This window comes from Staurois parvus, unplaced genomic scaffold (genome assembly GCF_062004578.1).
Source record: "Staurois parvus isolate SC_StPar_1 unplaced genomic scaffold, SC_StPar_1.0 ptg001472l, whole genome shotgun sequence".
Lineage (NCBI taxonomy): Eukaryota > Metazoa > Chordata > Amphibia > Anura > Ranidae > Staurois > Staurois parvus.
This window is the reverse complement of record NW_028319268.1, coordinates 677,845-700,062: the sequence shown is the minus strand read 5'-3', so window position 1 is coordinate 700,062 and position 22,218 is coordinate 677,845. Positions and strand designations below refer to the sequence as shown.

The 22,218-nt window shown below is 41.1% G+C and overlaps 1 protein-coding gene across 1 annotated transcript in view; it reads left to right on the top strand.

The window, feature by feature from the left end:
• METTL15 (methyltransferase 15, mitochondrial 12S rRNA N4-cytidine) overlaps window positions 1-22,218 on the top strand; it is a 325,568-nt gene that overhangs the window by 225,530 nt on the left and 77,820 nt on the right. The window contains exon 4 of the mRNA XM_089662425.1: window positions 20,083-20,274. Coding sequence (XP_089518551.1) covers window positions 20,083-20,274 — 192 coding nt within the window. The remainder of the gene's footprint in view (window positions 1-20,082; window positions 20,275-22,218) is intronic.

The window sequence follows — 22,218 nt, the reverse complement described above, 5'->3', positions numbered from 1 at the left end:
TCTTCCTTTGGTGTTCTTACCAGTGGTGGGCAGCCCTGCATCAATGCAGTACATGAGTACAAGATGTCATGCTTCGGGGCCATGACACCCTGCACTCAGTCTTTCCTTACAAAGAACTGGAAAACTTTATTACTCCTGCACTTGGGTAGTGCACCCATAAAATATCAGTAGGCTGCAATCATATCCTGGCTCACATAGGATGCTCTCGTCTTGCTGCCCTTACAAGACTGGGGAAGTATAGAAATACTGCAACAACAAACAAAATGGGTCGCACTGGCCTAGTGCATGATCCTTAAAGTATGGTTTTATTGTATAAAAAAAGGTAAGTATTATACTCACAAAATCAGCTAAAAGTACAAGCTTATCGCATGGATACAGCATAGCGTAACAGAATGATGGAATCTCAACAAGCTGACACGTTTTGAGGACTTAGCCTCTTCCTCAGAGCCCACAGCTGTGCTACGCTATGCTATGCTGTATCCATGCGATGAGCTTGTACTTTTAGATGATTTTGTGAGTATAATACTTACCTTTTTATAAAATAAAACCATACTTTAAGGATAATGTACTAGGCCAGTGCACCCTCTGTTTTGTTTGTTACTTAGTATTTCCTCTTCTAAGTTTTAGTAGAGGAAAAAGAGAACGGGAGATGGAGACCCACAATAAGGTCTCCCCCTTGCTAGAAGGATTTATTGGTGCCCTGCCCTTTAATTATAAGACACTGAAAAATGAGAATACCTTACCTGTGTGACACAATCATGGTTTGCGTACACATGCGTGTGTACACCTACAGTATATGAATTCGTTAGACACCACATTCAAAAGCCAGATGCAAGCACATAGCCATCCAATCTCTACTGACAAACATTATCATTCAAAGACATTTAAGATAATTGTGTACTTCCAACCTTGTAGCAACACTTTTGGAAAGGCTGCTTTCTGTTTCAGTATGATTGTGCACAAAGCCAAATCCATGAAGATATGGTTTGATGAGTCTGGTGTGGAGGAACTTAGATGGTCTTCATAGATCCCGGACCTCAGCCCTACTGAACATCTTCTGGAATAATTGGAATGCCAAGGTCTTTTCATCCAACTTCAGCACCTGACAAATGCTCTTTTGGCAGAATGAGCACAAATTCCCATGGACACACTCCAACATCTTAAGGAAAGTCTTCCCAGAAAAGTCGAGACTGTTATAGTTGCAACTGTGAGGTGTGGTGAGAATTTCATAAATAATTCCCATGATTTTGGAATGGAACGTCCAACAGGCTCCCATAGGTGTGACAAACTTTTGGTCATATAGTCCAGCACAGCCTTTCTCAACCAGGGTGTCCTGATGTTTCTTCAGGGGTGCCTTGGTAAAATTTCTAAAAACGGCCCAAAATGTGTATGCAAGCCAGCGGGTGGAACAAGCCTGCCTTTTAGTTACACAAAGCCACAGGTTTTCATTGTGCACCATTACGACCACCGGCGTCCTGACAACCAATGACATCATCAGTTGATAAGGAGGATGTTGGTTGCCTGCACAGCATCCTAGTTTGACCTTCCCCTTCCCCTCTCCATCAGTACTGGGGTCACATTAGCTCAGGGCTGGAGTAAAACTGAGGGAGAAGAGAAACATCGGATTACTATTTAGTACCAGCATGCAAGTGTATTTGCTTTGCAAAAATAAATCACCTCTAATGTTGGGTGTCCTCTATGTGTGGATGTTGCTGCATTATATAAAACTATGAGAATAGTTTTTCACATTTTAGAATGGGGTGCCCTTTCAAAATTATGGACAGTCTTAGGCACCCTATTTTAGAATGGAGTGCCTCAAGACTGTCCATAATTATAAAGGGCGCCTCGGGGCTGTCCACAATTTAGAAGGTGCCTTGACCTAAAAAAGGTTGAGAAACACTGGTCTAGCAGTAGATTCTGTGAAAAAAAATCATCATCATGGAGAATCATCATCTTGTACACCATCTGCTGACTGCAAGCTGCAGATATGAAATGTTGATATGCTGTAGTTCATATTTACCTGGCTAAAAAGAAATGTAAACATTTTAATAAAATGTAAATGTCTTAATAATATTAGAATAAAGAAAACATAAAAAAATAAATACACATGCATTTCCTTAAACATTTTTGAATGTAAACTTTGCATTAAAATACATCCTACAAATTATATATTTAGCACATTTTTTACATTTTTACCCCATTTTTCCCCCTAGTATAAAGCAGATCACCAGACCATTAATTAGATGAGATCATCATGAGTCCATACAGCAAGAAAGGAAGTGTTTTGGAAACTATAAGGCTGTTTTTCTGACATTAGACAATAAAGCAATGAACTTATTGTATCCAAAGGACTTTGAAGCCTGAAATATACATTTTTCCCTTATGAATGACATTTGTGTTCTACTGGTCCTATAGTCCTTTAAGTGAACATGCACAGATACAAAGGGTGATTTGTCACCACTTTTGCCAACAGAGATTTAATTGTAATCTCATCACACCACAAAGGGTATAAGTGGCAAATGAAGAATGCAAACTACATGAATTCACACGTCTGTTCTATGTATCATCCCGGGGTTAGGCAAACTTACTCCCTCTAGAGGTTAAGGAAGATCCACAAGCCAGATAAATGTCACCCATATCAGCTTGTGTGAAATGGGTGTTATTTTATGAATTGTTATCTGTTGCAGATTCCTGTCAAGCCAAAACATTTCATCTTAAAGTGGTTGTAAACCTTAGACATGAAATATGAACAAAGAATATCCCTTTATAGTGTGTACTTGTCACTGTCCAGATCACTGTCATTTTTGTCTGCTGCCCCATTCCTCTGCTATCAGCATGAGTCACTTCTGACAAGTTTTCCTGACACCATGAGAAAAATGGTGACAGGGGAGGGACCTCCAGCAGATTGACAGCCTCAGATCTGTTCCTGTGTGTTTTTTGAAGGGGGACGTGTCTCACGTTCCCTACAGTGAGCTCTCAGGGCTCTCTTCACTGAGCTTTGCAGTGTGTAATTTTAGCTTTCCAGACCCTGTTTTCTGAAAGCTTAGACAAGCTGTATTAATGCCGAACTGTAAACATTTGTAGAGAAGAGACTAATGCAGATAAACAGGTATAACTTTTCTAGGAGGACATGTTTAATCTCTGTGTATTACGTGGGGTCAGTCACGTTACTTAGTTTACTGTATTTAAGGGTTTACAACCAGTTTAATTACACAGTACAGGACACAGGCTAGATTTTCATAGGCCTTGGGTTATAGCCACTACCTTCAGGTGATCGGGCAATGGCTTTGCTGGATATGCCTCACTGTTTGTACTACTATAATCCCACCCACTCTGTGAGTCCTTTGCTTGTGTTCTTTTGTGATGGACCTTTTCTCTCCTATGGAAATGTTTTCTATGCTTAAATAGTTTTTTTTTCTTATTTCAGATTTTATATTTAAGCAAGCAGTGCATCCTGATTGGTGTGACCTCTGTAGTACCACGGAAACTGTACCCAGACCCTATTCTGTGGGAACAGTCTGCAATGTTGCTTTGGGTACTGGATCCTGCTTGGGCACTGGATCCTGCTTGGGCACTCACCTTGGCACTAAGTGCAACAGATGTAGTTAGCCAGATGATGCTATACAGGTTCAGGGCCATGGTCCATTCTTGTTGTTCGCCAGATGATGCTATAGAGGTTCAGGGCCATGGTCCATTTTTGTTGTTTCCCAGATCCTGAAGACCCCCTCCGGGGGTATGCACACAGTGATAGGCGAATCCTTGACCCTTATAGGGAACAGCAATTTACAGCAAGTATGAAACTCCACTGCTTGCAGTACACTTTTAAGTGTCCCACTGAATAATTGTCACTTTTTAAACATGGCGTTAAAATTTAAACCATTCAGAGTGCAGTCTTAGGTGAATGACTTTTGCTACATGGATCTTGCTACAGAACAGACAGCACCTAGACTGATCTGTATCCTTTTCAAGCTTACCCCATTTCCTTACCCACCTTCATGAGTACCCCATAGGGGAGCACCCTCACTGAGAGCAATAGCCGAAACCAAATGTAAGGAAACCATGGCAAAAACTCAAGCAAACTCCTGAAGGTCCGCAAAACACTCATTTGTTTAGAATGACCATTAGAGAACCCTATTTTAACACTGATCTCTGCATCCAAATAGTGTAAAAATCTTTCTAGTCTTTACATCTTTAAAAAAATTAATACAATTGCACTTGCATCGCATTAGTTCCTCAGCCTATGTAAAGCGGTCATCATGCACTTTGCCCGAGATTTTATAATATATTCCTTGATTACGCTGAGGATCCGCTTACCACTATCTGCTTACACCTGCTCTCTGCCAACAGTGTGTTTCAGGGCACTTCCACTGAGTAGAATGGGTTCTGGTCAGCTGGCAGTACTGCTTGCTGAGCTCGACAGTGGGAATATTTTTGCTGGCATGTGTACACCCCCAGCCATGGCCTTTGCGGCATAAGGGGGGAGCAATTTAGGGGCAATAAATCCATGACTCAATTGCCCCCAACAGCTAGTTTAAATGGGGTCTTATTTTATTTCTAAATTCATGTGAAAATTTAAATACAGGAGTGGTGAAAGTGTATCACACATATGCTTAACATAGGGCCCTATTAGGGAGGCTATGAAAGTAATTGACCAATTGATCAGATAGGGGAGTAACTGTGATGTGCATTTCACAAAAATTAGAAGCAGTAATTAAAAATAAGTTTAAGATGGCAAGGTGGTTAAGATGGCATGCATACATTGTTGAACAATACAGATTTTATGTAAGCTGCACAAACATGAACTCTTTACATTATTGTCTCTGTGGCTTAGTTAGGGGTAGCATGTGGCTGAATAAAATAGTCTTTATGAGACTCTATAACAGGGGTCTCCAAACTGCAGCCTGGGGCTAGATGTGGCCCTTTGCTTGCCTTTATCTGGCCTTTGGGGCACTATTCCTTCCACTGACACCAACAATGGGATACTGTTCCTCCCACTGACACCAGGGATGGGGAACTAATCCTCTCACTGACATCAGTGGTGGAGCACTGTTTCTCCCACTGTTACCAATAATACCATTTTTTTACTTTCACTGACAACCAAGCCTATGGCATTGTTTTCTCCTACCAATTCCAGGGCATTTTCTTCTCCTTCTGGCCAAAGTATGTCCCACCCCCAAAGTCTGAAGGCCAGTAAACTCGCCCTTTGTTTCAAAAGGTCAGAGACCCCTGCTCTATAACAACAGAAAGTCTAGCTGAGAATCACTACTTCAGTAAAAACTGTTTGGAACACAAACGGCTACTTGTACTTATTCTTAAAGACATCATCCCCCACAGTAAAGTCCAGGGTATCTCTGGTAACACAAGTGAACAGCTAGAGGGATCCAAGGACAAAGGGTCACCCTATTGGATCTGGAGTACTTTGCAGCTTGGGAAGGACTTCTCAAAGTACCCAGCTACTGAGTACTCTAATATTAGGCATTCTATTAGGCCCTGGCCCAGCTGTCTGCACACTAGTTATGATAGTGGAGGCCATTAACCTGACCGCAGATCACTTGCCCAGCTACCTCTGCTTCATCAGATGTGGCCTCTCTGAGTGTCCAAAGGGAGGGAAGCTAAGGAACTTATCTTCCCTGGGCTGCTCCAGGAATCCAGGAAGTTTTGGAAAATTGTATTAAAGGGGAGTGCATCTGCATCTAAATATGGTGAGTAAATTGGCACTCTGCTTCAAAAATAAAAGGTTTGAAGTCCATATATAAGAGCTGAAGTCAAATATTAGAATAATTGATAGTCACAGATTCCCTATGTGCAGTAAGAATCATTTGCTTAGCTGTCTTAGCGGTGTAGATTTATTGCCCTCTGAAACTCTGCCACAAACTGAAATTGACTCTGTCTGCCTAATGCAGTCATAACAAAAATCCTGGAGTTTCTCTCCAACTAAAATCCTATAGGACAGCTGATATAATTATGTTTCTTTTAAGTATTGCTATTGTAACTTTTGTCCACAGCACTGGTCCCTTGTAGTATGCTATTTATGTTAACAGCTCTTCTGTTAGTTTTCCTTGACTTGGCCATATTGTATGTTAAAGCAAAACTAAAGTGTAAATTAAAAAAAAAACTGTGAGCAGGCAGGCTTTTACTGCAGAAGAGACATGCAGATTCTCTTGTGCAATAAAATAAACCTTCATGCCTGTATGCAGTCTTCTTTAAAATGTACACTGGGATGCATACGCAGAGCTGTGTAGCCAGGATGACTGAACTCCTGCACATGCACAGGAGTGACATCATCCTGCACAGCCAATCAATATGGTGGGAGATTGGCATCTGGTAGAAGCCAGAGAGAGGATGCCGGCACCAGCGAGGGACCACACAGGTGTTGTACTGTTGAATCAGAGGTATAGTAAGTATTTTGGACTTTAGTTCCTCTTTCAGATCAATGACATGTTGTCACAGTTGACACTGTAAGCTGCTACAGAGTTAGCTGGGGGACCCTATCTTAGAACACATTGTTCATGTATTTTGTTCAAAAACTACATCAGTATTCAGTAGAGATATATTCTTCAACCAGTAAATGGCAGTGTTTATAAGTTTGTAGCTGCATCTATGGTACTGTATATTCAATGTCTTTCCTCTGGAAAAGGTTTCCTGTTTCCTTGTTGCAGTGAAGCAAGCAGAAAAGCACAAGTGGACTGTGCACTGTCCTTTGGGGCTATATACAGAATTTCTAACAGGTTATGGGCCCAGATGCTACAACAATTGCATGCAATATACAGCAAAAGAAAGAAGAAGATTATTAGCAAAAGAAAGAAGGCTGCAAAAGAATAAAAGAAGAATGGCCAGTAACATAGCTGTAACATAGCTTTAATTTGCAAATCTGACAAACCAGAAGTACCAGTCTTGGAAATTCAAGATGAAAATGCTGCTATTAGGAGAAGATATGTGGAAATGTATAAATGAAGTCAGGGCAAAATACCCTTCAGAGGAGTGAATAGAGAAAGACCAGAAAGCTCAGAACACAATCTCTCTTAGCATAGAAGATGATCAAATAATACATATATGTAAGTGTGAAACTGCTAAAGAAATGTGGGGAGGATTACAAAAAAGCTAATATCAGCAATAAACTGTATTCAATTAGAAATCTATACAATACCAAGCTGATGAAAGGCCAGGATATGCAGGATTACATAAGGCACACCTTGGAAATGGTTGAACACCTGAGAGGTATAGGGGAAGAAATAAAAGATTTTCATTTCGCAGCACTGTTACTTAGTGGTTTACCAGAAAGTCATAAAATGCTTATTACAGCACTTGGTCCAGATGATGAACTGAAATTGGAATATGTTAAGAGCAAGCTTATGGGTGTTATAAATGTAAAAAAGAAAGCATTAATAGTGATGGTGCTTCTGTCACAGAGTCTGCTTTAAAGACTAAAAATAGGAATAAAAACAGTAACATGCAACAAAAAATGCATGAATGCTTTGTGTGCAAGAAACAAGGCCATTTAAAAGCAGATTGCAGAATCTGGAAAGCTATAATGCAAAACAAACTAAACTAAAAAAGGCCAGAAGCGTAATGGAAGGAACTGTTTTTCTTCAGATAATGAATATGTTTTTCAATCCAGTTGCACATAATCTTTGCAAGCATGGTGTGTTGATTCAGGAACTACAAGTCACATGACAAATGAAAGAAATTTCTTTATTCACCTTGACCAGAGTAAAACAGAAAAAAATCACCACAATCAGAAGGAATATGAGACAGATTTGTTTACTGTCCTATTTCCCAGAGTGTCACTAGAAAGATACTTGTGAAAACTGTCCTGTATGTTCCTGCTCTTGAAACAAATCTCTTGACATTGAATAAGATCATAAAACAAGGCAATGTAGTGGCCTTCCGAGGTGACAGTTGTGCCATCACAAAAGGGGATATCTTACTTGTAAAGACTAAAATTACAGATGAAACGTGCTGAATTGCTATGAGGTGGTTAATTCTGCCAAAGAGGAAAAACATTCAAACTGCATTCACACATGACACAGAGAACTAGGGCACAAGGCCTGACATAATCAATAAATTATGCAAGTGGAATAAAAATTAGTCCATGTGATCAAACAATGAAATGCACCTGTTGTATAAAAGTAATAAGAAAAGCTTTTCCAAAGCAGAGTAACAGCAGAGCTAGAAAACCTGTGGACTTAATTCATTCAGATCTTTGTGGTCGAAAGGAAAAATTGACTCCAGGAAAGAAGAGGTATTTTCTCACTTTTATAGATGATTACTCCAGGTATACTACATTATATGTGCTACACAACAAAAGTGAAGTACCAGAGAAACGTGAACAGTATTTTGCTCAAGTAATCAACAAATATGGCAAAATACAGTGTATTGCACACAGAAAATGAAACTGAATAATACAGGTGATAACACACAGGTGATTGTCAGAAAGCATGGCATATTATTTCAAGCTACTTTACCACACAACCCAGAACAAAGCGGGGTTGGAGACAGAATGAACCGTATTCTATGTGAGAGTGGAAGAACCATGCTGTTTGATGCAGATATGCATTTGTAAACCGCTTAGTTTGGCCACAATTTAGGAGACTTGACAAAGGGATGGATACTCACAAATCACATTGTCTCCCATGACCCCACCCACTCCCATTAGCTGGTCGATGTTCCAGGTCCTAGCACACTGTGGGACTGCTTCGGGGGATAGCTATAGCTACATTTCTGAAGCTCCGCCACTGGACCTTATGGTCTCAGCCCCTTCAGCTGCAGAGTCACATACAGCTTTTGTGTTCACCCCTCCCCTCCTCCTGTCCAATTAAAGAGCGCTTTGTATTATGTGAACTTTTTCACAAAATACAATGGCTTCTGTTAATGGGCAGAAGAGGGAAGGGGAGGGCAGAGCTACTGTGTGTGAGAGACAGTGTCAAGATCCCCAGAGCGTAGTGATAGCTATCCTCCCAGAGCTCCATAAAACTGTCAGATATAAATGAAAGACAATTCCTGGAAGTGGCATGCACTTCGTTGGACTTGATTGGTAGTATGCAAGTACATTTTACAAAGAGGCTGAATTCTTGAAGTTCAGCTTTAAAGTGCATTATTTAAGAGACAATAGATACAAATATTGTTCAGTGGCTGGACAGTATGTTGGTAGCTTAGTTAGGTCATAATATAAAATGGAGATGCAAGGCAGGTGTTACAATTTTACCATGCTTGAGCACTGGAATAGGCTGGGATATAGAGGCACAATGCAGGATTTACCCTGCAGTAAAAATTAGAAATTTGACAGCTCAGGTTCAGCTGCCGTCACATTGTGTGGCACCTTTACAGTGCTGAACAGCAGAATGGACGGCAAACTTCAAGGTGCAGTGTAGTAAACATTAGAAACTTGGTAGCTAGGGTTTTTCCTGCTGCAAACACTAGAAATTTGGCACCTGAGTTTCAGCTGTTGAAACATTGTGTGGCACTTTTACGTGTCAGAGACACGCAATAGTCCATGGGATTCTCACTTCTAAGACTATCTGTAACAGACCTGGATCTAGTGTAGTCAGCGATCATGTGTTTCGGTCACTGTCTGTCTGTCTACGTGCAGCCAGATCTATTTGCTATAAGAATAGATAAGAAGGTATAGTTGTTGGACCATTAACTGATCTTTTTAATAAATCTCTTCTAACAGGAGAAGTTCCCCATGACTGGTGGACAGCTAATATTGTACCTATCCACAAGAAGGGCAGCAAAGTAGAAGCTGGCAATTACAGGCCAGTGAGTTTAACATTAGTTGTAGTCAAGTTAATGGAATCACGCCTGAAAAGAAGGATCATTGAGCACCTAAAAACACACAACTTGCTGGATCCAAAGCAGCATGGCTTTACTGAGGGCAGATCATGTCAGACTAATCTGATTGGATTTTTAGACTATATTACCAATGCTTTGGGCCAAGGTGGTACTGTGAACATAGCATATCTTGATTTCAGCAGGGCATTTGATACAGTTCCACATCCTGATCTAATACAAAAGTTATACAAGCTAGGACTTAGCCCTTGGGTGGTTCAGTGGATATACACCTGGCTAAAGGATAGATGGAACAGAGACCAGTCACTAGTGGTGTACCACAAAACTCTGTACTAGGTTCTGTTCTATTTATTCTATATGTAAGTGATATAAGTAAAGGTTTTTTGGGAAAGGCATGTATTTTTGCTGATGACACATGGTGTGTAGCAGGGTTGATATCCCTGAAGGTATCTGTAACATGGAACTGGATTTGGCATTGCTGGAAGATTGGTCAAAAAAGTGGAAATTGCAGTTCAATGTTTTTCTAAATGTAAAATAATGTACCTAGGGAAAAAGAATCCCTTGAAATATTACAACATTGGGGGGTACAGTGTTGGCCAGCACTTCAGAGGAAAAGGACTTGGTGATACTTATTTCAGATGATTGCAAAATGAGCAAACAGTGTGGCCAGGCAGTGGGGAAAGCAAATAGAATTCTAGGATGCATCACTAGAGGAGTTTCCAGATGGATATCTTTGGTTAGATCACATTTAGAATATTGTGTCCAGTTCTGGAGACCTCACTTACAAAAAAGATATTGATAAGATAGAACGAATCCAAAAATGGTGAAAGATCTGAGGGATAAAATATATCAAGAGCTACTTCAGGAACTTAACATGTACAGTCTGGAGGAAAGCAGGGAAAGGGGAGACATGATTGAAACCTTTAAACACATCAAGGGGGTGAATAAGGTTCAGGAGGGCAGTATTTTCAACATGAAACCAAAATCAAGAACACAGGAACATGACCTTAAACTAACTGGAGGAAAGTTCAAAACTATCTCAGAAAGTATTATTTTACTGAAAGAGTAGTTGATGTTTGGAATAAACTTGCAGCAGAGGTAGTAGGCCAGTCAACAAAAAAAAAAACAACCCCCCCCCCCAAAAAAAAAAACACAAAAAAAAACAGGCAGACTTCAACGGACCACTCGGTCTTTATCTTCCATCACTTTTCTATATTTCTATGTTTAAGAAAACTTTGAAAGGCAACACAGAGCCAGCTGCTGCCAATGATGATCCTCCTTTCAGGATGTTGCATGTTACTCCCTAAAAATGGTAAATTGTAACACTGTCTTAAAGGTGGAGTTAGCCACCTTAATTTGAAACCTTCTTCTTGTACCTCTAATCAATTTATTTGCTTTCCTTTATTTTTACGGCAGTTAAACTAACATTTGGCTAAGGCTTGAATATCAGATATTCCTAAAAAATGCAAGTCAAAAACAAAATAGCATGGTACTTCTTTACCAAGACTTTAGCTGCCATTCAACTTGATCACACCACTAAGTTTAAAAAAAATTGTCCCATAGATTGTATATTACTTAGGGGGAAATTCAATTGACCCAATATGGTCTAAGAAACATCTTATATTATACGACCTAATATTTATCAATGAAGACGGATATACTCTGATGTGCTTCAATCTTCCTCCCTTCCTTCCCTACTCCTTCCCTACTCCCCCACCCCTTTTTATTATTTTGTTTGATTCTTTCTCCTTTTTATTTTCCATGCTCATATATATTAAAAAACACGCAATTTTTTTAATTTATTTCTTCAGACTACATTTTAATTATTCAATTGTAATTGTTTGATTATAACTATATGCCTTTTAAATATCTTAATGTTGATATTAATTTTATAATTTCATATATGTAACTTGATGTTTTTACACCAAGTGTTAACTTTTCTAAAATTCAGTAAAAAATGATTGAAATGAAAAAGGTAAAGTTAGCCTTTAATATTACTATATATGTATTTATTTTCATGAAGGGACAAAATTAGGGCCAACAGCCCAGCAATGGGCCTTCCTTGGCCCTTCCATTGCCTAGGATATTAAGATTTGATAAGTGCTGAAGGTGAATTTAGAGATTAAAGCAATATTAAAATCTTTTTTTTTTCTTCAGCAGAGGTTCAGACGTACATTAACTGCTGCTTGATTTTTGTTCGAAACTTTGCCTTCCTCCTTCCCAGTCAGTCCTCTTTTGGCAATGCATCAGTGAAATCGGTAAAAATATGATAGATGGGGGGGGGGGGGGGGGGAACATGCAGTACTCCCTTCATTAATGATCTAAGCATGTACTTGTTTTGCTTACTGGTTAATCTGGGACTGCCCTTATCACTTATCTTTAGAGCTATTATTTATTTCATTCTACTTTATCCACACCACAAGGGAGAAAAAATATTTGATGATAATACCGTTTATTTTTAATTACTGAGTAGCAGTAAATATTAGCTGGATTGTCATCAAAAGAATATTAAGTGCTCCCTGGGAAAGGGAATTTTGTAAATATACAGGACAATATAATATTTAGTAAAGCACATATTCTCACATGTTATATTTTTAATGATTAACGCTCATTCAGGCTCAAATATGCATTAGTAAAATATAATGATGTGCTAATGCTGTATTCAGTGAAAGTAATCAGAAAGATTTATATAGTTAATCTGTGTGTTACTATATAAATAAATTCTGAATATTTAATTTTATCAAATAAACCGCTAATAACATGTATGAGTCATGTGTGATTGTAGCTGTACAGTACACTTGCAACAAAAATAAGCTAGTACTGTCTGTGATACTTTTTAATAATTTGCACTAACATCCAAACTTTCAGGACAAACTATCAGGGTGTACCCCCTTCTTCAAGGTCTGCTTGGACCTTAAAGAAGAGGATATGCCCCAAAACTTTGTCCTAAAAATTTAACTGTTAGTGCAAGTAAAAAAAGTATCATGGACAGTGTTCAATTGTTTTTAATATCATGTTAAAATAGTAACCTAATTTAAAACATGCTATATATTTTGCCATATAAAGCCCAGATCCAACCATTGTATTTTGTTATGTATAGAAGAGGGAAGGGTCAAAGTATGTCAGATTTTTATTGCTGTCTGTGTTCCTGTTAAGGAGATTTCCCTTCGCTTCCTATCGGGACAGGAATTGATTAGAAATTGCTCCAATGATGGCACAAGTAGCAAAATAGAAAGTTTAAGAACTTTTTTGAAAAAAGTTTTTATAAATGTCTTTGAATGGACTGCTGTGCCTCCCAATAAATTATTTCAACCAATACTAACATCTCTATAAATAATATACCACTCAATTATAGATCAAAGAGTCCATGTATCACAAACCGTGAATAAAACTAAATAAAATGTAAAATGTCCATGCATAAAACGTGAATTTCTTCTCCAAGTGCACCATACAGTATATCACTGCATTCCACCTCTTGTGATCCTCCACAAAAACATACATTGTGATACCCACCACCATTCACCACTGCATTCACCTCCAAAATTTGGACCTGTATATTTTCTGGTCTCAAAACGCCTTTCCTCTTATTTGAAACTCCTCCTTAGCATCTCTCCTTCTAATACAGCAGCAGGTATTTGTACATATAACATTCAAGCACAAGATTGATAGGTTCCCATATGTTGAAATCTGGCCTTTTAAATCACAATCCCATCCTCTTGTTTTTATTGTGCTCAAATAAAATAAAAGTATTCCATAGTGAAGTATATATATATACTAAGGGAAATTTATTAATAAAATTGCACTTACAAAAAAGTTAAAATACAGGCATTTCCATTCAGACAGCAGGGCTGCGACTCCTGTGTCACTTCCGATTTCAATATCACTAGTTCCCGACTCCGCCTAGACGCGTGTCATCATGTCATGTGACTTCTTCAGTAGAACCTAATGGGTTCCTGATTGATAGTGAGAGACTAGCACTAACCCCTGTGCATTTTAAGTTAAAGCACATACATAGATCTACAGATTGTGGATGACTAGGGATTAAGTGTTCAAAAAAATTACTGTAGGACTTGTTTAATGTTGGGGAGATATTTGTCAAGGGACAGTTTAAGGACTACATTATGTAATGTTGGACAGGAGGACCTAAGGCCCTGTTTAATTGTCTAGATTTGGTGTTTTTTATACTGGCCATACATTACTTCTTTTTTTTTTTTCGTTCAACCAGCAGGTTGAAAAAAAAAATGAACTGATTCCCCCATCCACACACTTGAGGTGAGTGGGGGAATCCTTCCCAGTATTGTATTGTATTCTGACAGTGGGGAGCCTTCTGCACAGTCAGAATACAATGATCAGTGTTGCTGGCTATAGCCGGAGCACACTAATCGATCAGAAAAAACTCAATACTATTATAAAATGTCTATAGCAGGAGAGAAACCCAGACTCTATGGATTGATGTGAATGGAGTTTGTTTCTAAGATACTTCTCAAGAGCCCCCTCTTTGAAATACATGGGCCTTGATTACTTTGGCTACCATGCTGTCTTTATGGTGACATACTTACATTGGGTCTGGATGGTTCCCCATTGGGAAGTTGGTCATTCTAAAAAAATTTTAAAAATTAGAATACCGTCCAAGAGTTCATTTATTTCAGTAATGCAACTTAAAAGGTGAAACTAATATCTCACCCTCACCAATACCCCACCCTCACCTAACAGCCGCTGCCCTTCACCTCCTACCACTGCATCCCCCACAGCCATTTCCTCCTGTACCTCTACCCCCTCCCTCCTAGATTGTAAGCTCGAAAGAGTAGGGCCCTCTTACCCCTTGTGTGCTGTTTGATGTTACTGTACTGTTTCATGTATTGTCCCCCCCTCTGTTGTACAGCGCTGAGCAAACCCTTTGGCGCTATATAAACTCATTATTATTATTACATTATATTGAGTTTATATAGCGCCAAAGGGTTTGCTCAGTGCTGTACAATAGAGGGGGGGACAATACATGAAACATTACAGCAACAACAAACAGCACACGAGGGGTTATAGGGCCCTACTCTTTCGAGCTTACAGTCTAGGAGGGAGGGGGTAGAGGTACAGGAGGAAGTGGCTGTGGGGGATGGAGTGGTAGGAGGAATGAAGGAGAGCAGCAGTTAGGTGAGGGTGGGGTAGGCTTCCCTGAAGAGGTGGGTTTTCAGGGAGCGCCTGAAGGTGAGGAGGGAAGGTGACAGTCTGATGGATTGGGGTAGTGAGTTCCAGAGGATGGGGGAGGACCTGGAGAAGTCTTGCAGACGTGCGTGTGAGGAGGAGACCAGGGAGCAAGATAGAAGGAGGTCCTGTGAAGAGCGAAGGGTACGGGTAGGGTGGTACTTGGGAATCAGGTTGGTGAGGTAGTTAGGGGCAGTGTTGTGAATGGCTTTGTAGGTCAGAGTGAGTAGTTTGAATTTGATGCGTTGGGCGATAGGGAGACAGTGGAGGGAGAGGCAGAGGGGGGTGGCAGAGGTGGAGCGGGTGGTGAGGTGGATGAGTCTAGCCGCTGAGTTGAGGATGGTCTGAAGCGGGGAGAGTCTGCACTGGGGTAGGCCGGTGAGGAGGGAGTTGCAGTAGTCAAGGCGTGAGATAATCAGGGAGTGCACAAGTAGTTTAGTGGTGTCTGGGGTAAGGAAGGAGCGTATTTTGGCGATATTGCAGAGGTGGAGTCTGCATGTGTTTGTGAGTGATTTGACATGAGGTTGGAAGGAGAGGTTAGAGTCCAGAATGACTCCAAGGACTTTGGCTTGCGGGGCGGGATTGATGGTGGTGATGTTAGTAGTGATGGATAGGATGGGGGGGGGGGGGCGCGGGCAGGAGGGAAAATGAGAAGCTCGGTTTTGGAGAGGTTGAGTTTGAGGAAATGGAGCGACATCCAGTCAGAGATGTCGTTTAGGAGGTGAGTGATGCGGGCGGAGAAAGTGGAGGTGAGGTGAGGGGTGGAGAGGTAAATTTGAGTGTCATCAGCATAGAGATGGTAGTTGAAGCCGTGGGAGTGTATGAGTTTGCCAAGGGAGGAGGTGTAGATGGAGAAGAGAAGGGGACCAAGGACAGAGCCCTGGGGGACCCCAACAGAGAGGGGGAGTGAGGGGGAGGTGGCACCATTGTAGGTGACACTGAAGGAGCGTCGGGATAGGTACGAGGAGAACCAGGAGAGAGCGGTGTCTCTGATGCCAAGGGAGAGTAGTTTATTAAGGAGGAGGGGGTGGTCAACTGTGTCGAAGGCCGCGGAGAGGTCCAGGAGGAGGAGGACAGAGTAGTCGCCTTTGGCGGTTAGTAGGTCGTTGGTGATTTTGAGGAGGGCGGTTTCAGTGGAGTGTAGGGGACGGAAGCCGGACTGTAGTGGATCAAGGAGGTTGTTGTCAGTTAGGTGGGCGCTTAGGCGGTTGTAGACTAAGCGCTCCAGGAGTTTGGAAGTGAGTGGCAGCAGGGAGATGGGTCTGAGGTTGTTTGGGTCAGAGGGGTCCAGGGAGGGTTTTTTGAGTATGGGGGTGATATGCGCATGCTTTAGGGGGGAGGGGAATACGCCGGTAGAGAGGGAGAGATTGAAGATGTGGGTGAGGGAGCAGATGAGGGAAGAGGGGGGTGACTGGAGGAGTCGAGAGGGGATAGGGTCCAGGGGGCAGGTAGTGAGGCGGGCTTCTGAGAAGACCCTGGTGACTTCCTCAGTGGTAGTAGGGCTGAAGGAGTGCAGAGCTGGTGGGGTTACGGTAAGCGGGGTCTTGGGTGTGGAGGGGGGCAGTGCGGTTGCGAAGTCAGAGGAGGGAAGAGATGAGGGGGAGATAGGGGGGGGGAGGCTAGGTGGGGAGGTAGATTGCGAGTTGACTATGTCCTGACGGATTGCATCAATTTTGTTATGGAAATGAGTGGCAATTTCGTGGGCGGTGAGTGAGGTACTGAGTGGAGGAGGGGGGGGGGGGGGAGAGCAGGGAGTTGAAGGTGGAGAAGAGTCGGCGAGGGCAGGAGGAGAGGGTGTTAATCAGGTTTACGAAGTAAGCCTGCTTGGCGGCGTGGAGGGAGGAGGTGTAAGTGAGGAAGGCAGATTTGTAGAGGGAGAATGAACGGGGGGACCTGGTTTTGCGCCATAGTCTCTCTAGCGCGCGACTGCGACGTTTGAGGCATTTAGTGTGGTCGTTCTGCCATGGTTGGAGCGGTCTGGGTTTGATGTAGCGTGTGGTTAGGGGTGCCAGAGAGTCTAGGGTAGCTGATAGTGAGTCGTTGTACGTGTTAGTGGCTAGGTCAGGACATGACAGTGGAAGGATGCTGTCGTGTAAGCGGTCGGCAGCTGAGTGGAGGGGGGCCGGGTTCGGGTTGCGGAGATTGCGGCTGGTGATGTTTTGGCGCTCTGGGGGGGGGGAGTTAGGGGAAGGGGAGATGGAGAACGTGAGGAGGTGGTGGTCGGAGAGAGGGAAGGGGGTGTTAGAGAACTGGTTGAGGGTACAGAGGTGGGAGAAGACGAGGTCCAGGGTGTTCCCAATGATGTGGGTGGAGGATTGAGTGTGCTGTGTGAGCGCGAAGGAGGAGGTTAGGTGGAGGAGTTGGGAAGTAGCCAGGCTGTTGTCGTTGATGGGGATATTGAAGTCCCCGAGGATGATGGTTGGTAGCTCAGAGGAGAGGAAGAAGGGAAGCCAGGCAGCGAAGTCATCCAGGAAGCGGGGTATGGATCCGGGTGGCCTGTAGATCACTGCGATCCTTAGGGGGGTGGGGGTGAAGAGCCGGATGCAGTGAGCCTCGAAGGAGGAGAAGGTTAGGGAGGGAGGATTAGGGAGGACCTGGAAGGTCCTTATTTATTTATAAACTCGATAAATAAATAAATAATATATGAGATAGACTCAATACATGCAAAGCAAGATAATTCAAGCCGTGATTTGTCATAATTGTGATGATTATGGCTTACAGCTCATGAAAACCCCAAATCCACAATCTCAGAAAATTAGAATATTACATGTAATCAATAAAACAAAGATTGTACATAGAACAATATCGGACCTCTGAAAACTATAAGCATGCATATGTACTCAGTACTTGGTTTGGGCCCTTTTTGCAGCAATTACTGCCTCAATGCGGCGTGGCATGGAAGCTATCAGCCTGTGGCACTGCTGAGGTGTTATGGAAGACCAGGAAGCTTCAATAGCGGCCTTCAGCTCTTCTGCATTGTTCGGTCTCATGTCTCTCATCTTTCTCTTGGCAATGCCCCATAGATTCTCTATGGGGTTCAGGTCAGGCGAGTTTGCTGGCCAATCAAGCACAGTAATCCCACGGTCATTGAACCAGGTTTTGGTGCTTTTGGCAGTATGGGCAGGTGCCAAATCCTGCTGGAAAATGAAGTCAGCATCCCCATAAAGCTCATCTGCAGAAGGAAGCATGAAGTGTTCCAAAATCTCCTGGTAGAAGGCAGCGTTGACCCTGGACTTAATGAAGCACAGTGGACCAACACCAGCAGATGACATGGCTCCCCAAATCAACACAGACTGTGGAAACTTCACACTGGACTTCAAGCATCTTGCAGTGTGTGCCTCTCCATTCTTCCTCCATACTCTGGGTCCTTGGTTTCCAAATGAGATGCAAAAGTTGCTCTCATCAGAAAAGAGGACTTTGGACCACTGAGCAACAGAGCAGGTTTGTTTTTCTTTAGCCCAGGTAAGACGCTTCTGACGTTGTTTGTTGTTCAGGAGCGGCTTGACAAGAGGAATACAACATTTGAAGCCCATATCCAGGATCCGTCTGTGTGTGGTGGCTCTTGTTGCACTGACTCCAGCCTCAGTCCACTCCTTGTGAAAGTCCCCAACACTTTTGAATGGCCTTTACCTGACAATCCTCTCCAGGCTGTGGTCATCCCTGCTGCTTGTGCACCTTTTTCTTCCACATTTTCCCTTCCACATAACTTTCTATTAATGTGCTTTGATAAAGCACTTTGGGAACATCCAATGTCTTTTGCAATTACCTTTTGAGGCTTTCCCTCCTTATGGAGGGTGTCAATGATGGTTTTCTGTACAACTGTCAGGTCAGCAGTCTTTCCCATGATTGTGATTCCTACTAGACTGCGAGACCATTTAAAGGCTCAGGAACCCTTTGCAGGTGTTATTATTTAATTAGCTGATTAGAGTGGGACACTTTGAGCCGAGAATATTGCACCTTTTCACAATATTCTAATTTTCTGAGATTGTGGATTTGGGGTTTTCATGAGCTGTAAGCCATATCCATCACAATGATGACAAATCACGACTTGAACTATCTTGCTTTGCATGTAATGAGTCTATCTCATATATTAGTTTCACCTTTTAAGTTGCATTACTGAAATAAATTAACTTTTGCATGATATTCTAATTTTTTGAGTTTCACCTGTATGTGTACAAGACCATTGGCTGTTTACTGAATGTACCTGAATTTGAGAGACAACAGCTTCACCTTGGCTTGCTCATTTGCACCTCTAAGGGCAACATGCACATGCTACAAATTCCAGTCTACCCTAATTGCTGATATTACTCTATATTGCTCTATTAAAGATTAGGAGTGAGTTCCAGTGTACTGATTCTGTCACATGTTCTCCTAAATAAGGATTCCCAAAGTGCATCCGCATGTAAACATTAATCAGAATGTTTGCTTGTTGTGAACCCCTATGCATAGAGTAATTTTAATGTTTTGTAATAGATTTTTAATGGTACATAATAAAGTTGTTTTACAGTGCTCAGTTTCTCTTCTATATGTCCACACAAAGTCCATGGGTACATATTTTGTTTATAGTTGTATATAATAAAATGCCATGCAATATTTTTGTGCAGTACTAATGCTGGTAGCCCAGTTCCTTCCACCCTCAGTTTTACTATATTGTGTTTCTGAAGCACGGTCTAATTTTAATGTTGCTGTAAAACACTGAGGATAAGACAAACCTGATAAAGCTTTTGATGATTCGGTCATGAGAGAAGTATACGGGATACTATCGATTGTCTCCATTTGAAAATGCTGGTTGCCTGGTTGTGTCGGACTGAAATTAGCTTGCTATAAATGAGTTTCAGAATTCTCTATTTCTTTACTTGTTTCAGGTCACTGGCTCAGAAACCACTGAAGCCAAAGCATTAGCTTTATAGCCAAGCAACTAGCATTATCAATATTATTTTTCAGTGGCAACCTTTGTAATCTCTCATAGGGGAGTCCTTTTAAGACTTTGAGGACCCCAAATCCAGTAATCGGTCAAATCCTGGGCTATATCTTTTGTACTTGCATAATGTGTTTACATGATATTTTCTCTCTTTCTTATTAATCTTTACATAGGTCCAATATACAGCCACTTTTAGGAAAATTTAGTGAATGTGAAAACTTACTCCTTTCTGAGGGAGTCCAACCCGGAATGTTGGATGGAGTTCTTGTTGATGCTGGATGTTCCTCCATGCAATTTGACACAGCGGAACGTGGATTCTCTCTCAGTAAAGATGGTCCCTTAGATATGAGAATGGATGGTGACAGGTAAATAAAATCATCAGTATGGAAGCTAAGAATATAAAAAACTGTTAATTTTTAATGGAAGTATACTTATTTTTCAGCTTTGGATAGGATGGGGAAAGGATGTACTCCAGGTTAGGCTTTTATTACTGTCTGAGTTTCCATTAGGGACTTAAACTCTCTGTGTTTTGTAGTCACTAGGGAAAAAAGTGTGTGCATTCACAGTTTTTAGATCAAAATGGGAATAGAGAGAAAATCCTCTAGTAGGGACACCACTTTAGTCAGATTTTCTAAAAAAGGGTTTCCTGCACTTTCAAGAGATTTCCTCTCATTTTCTGATGTGTCTGCTGAACTGGAAGTTGAATAAATTCTCACTAATGAGCCTCAAAAGAAAAAGAAAATTGACAAAAGTTTCCATACATAACACAAAAAATATAATTTAAGGGCACACTTTTCAAACATTATACCACTCTCAAGGGATACAGCCTACTTCAGTAGGGCCTCTTTTATTCACAGCACTGGTCCTGTGTAGCCGGCCACCTGCTCTGTGAATTTTGATGGATGCTGGTTATCTGGTTTCCTAGAACTTGTATTTTTTGAGTCCTCAGTTATACTGGAAGTAACTAACTCTACCAGTTGGAAAATTATCTACATTAAGCTTCCAATTATCTATGCCCCGGGTCCATTCGTATTATATGTATGCATCTAACAATCAACACAGAGTCCAGTGCAGAGAGAACAGTCTCTTTGTTTCTTCTCCTTGTTTTCCAGGAATAAAGATATTTTTAATGCAGCACATAACACACACATTAATACTTGTTAGGCACACACTTAACCCCTTATTACCCTGAGGTGTTAACCCCTTTCCAACCAGTGTCATCAGTACAGTGACAGTGTATAGTATTATCACTGATCACTGTATTAGTTTCACTAGTGATGTCAGTGTCAGTTCCCACCCCGTGTCAGTTGCCTGCTGCATCACAGTCCCATTATAAGTCAAAAATCATCACCATTACTAATATAGAATAGAATTCCGGTATATATACCATAGTTTGTAGATGCTATATCTTCCATGTAATGAATATACACTTATTGGGATTTTTGTTTTACCAAAGACGAAGCAGAATACATTTTGGCCTAAATTTATGAAAAGATTTGATTTTCACATTTTTTTATTGGATATGTTTTATAGCAGAAAGTAAAAATAATACTGGGTATTTCTTTCTAAATTTTTAATCTTTTATATAATACAAAATAAAAAACCCAGTGATGATCAAATACCTCCAAAAGAAATCTCTATTTGTGTAAAAAAAATGATATAAATTTTACTTGAGTACAGCACTGCATAAACACGCAATTACCAGTAGCGCAGTGCTAAATAACAAAAAATGGCCTGATCATTAAGGGGGTAAAGTCTTCCAGAGCTGAAGTGGATAATATACAGAATTACAGGTAAAAACTATTTATGAAAGTGGTCCTGTAAAAAGACCCTGTCAACAACTTAAAAAAATTGCAGGTAAAAGCATAGCAGAATTCTAATATTTTACGTTTACTTGATTTGTTTTAAATTTGCAAAATGATTCTTTCTGTAATGTGTATTAGCACAGCCCCTTCCCTTCTTTTATATCATAGCCCTCTCCTCTATTGGGAATGTCTGATTACTATCTGTTCTGGCCAATGTCCTCAGCCCATCCCTTCACCTCCCTACATAGCCTTTTATATTGCTGTGGGGGAGGTGAGAAGGGTAGGGGAATACTATAGAGTGTCACTTAAATGGGAACTCTAATTTTGCTGGGGCTGCTGACATCAAAAGTGTCAGCTTTTGGATGTCATGCATATGCCTATATTTTAAATGTAAACACATATGATTTTATGGAAAAATTCATGTTAAAATGAATGGCCTGGTGACAGGGTCTCTATAAGTGTTGAATCAGGTGGCCCGGGACACCGGGTTAAAACCCCATGACT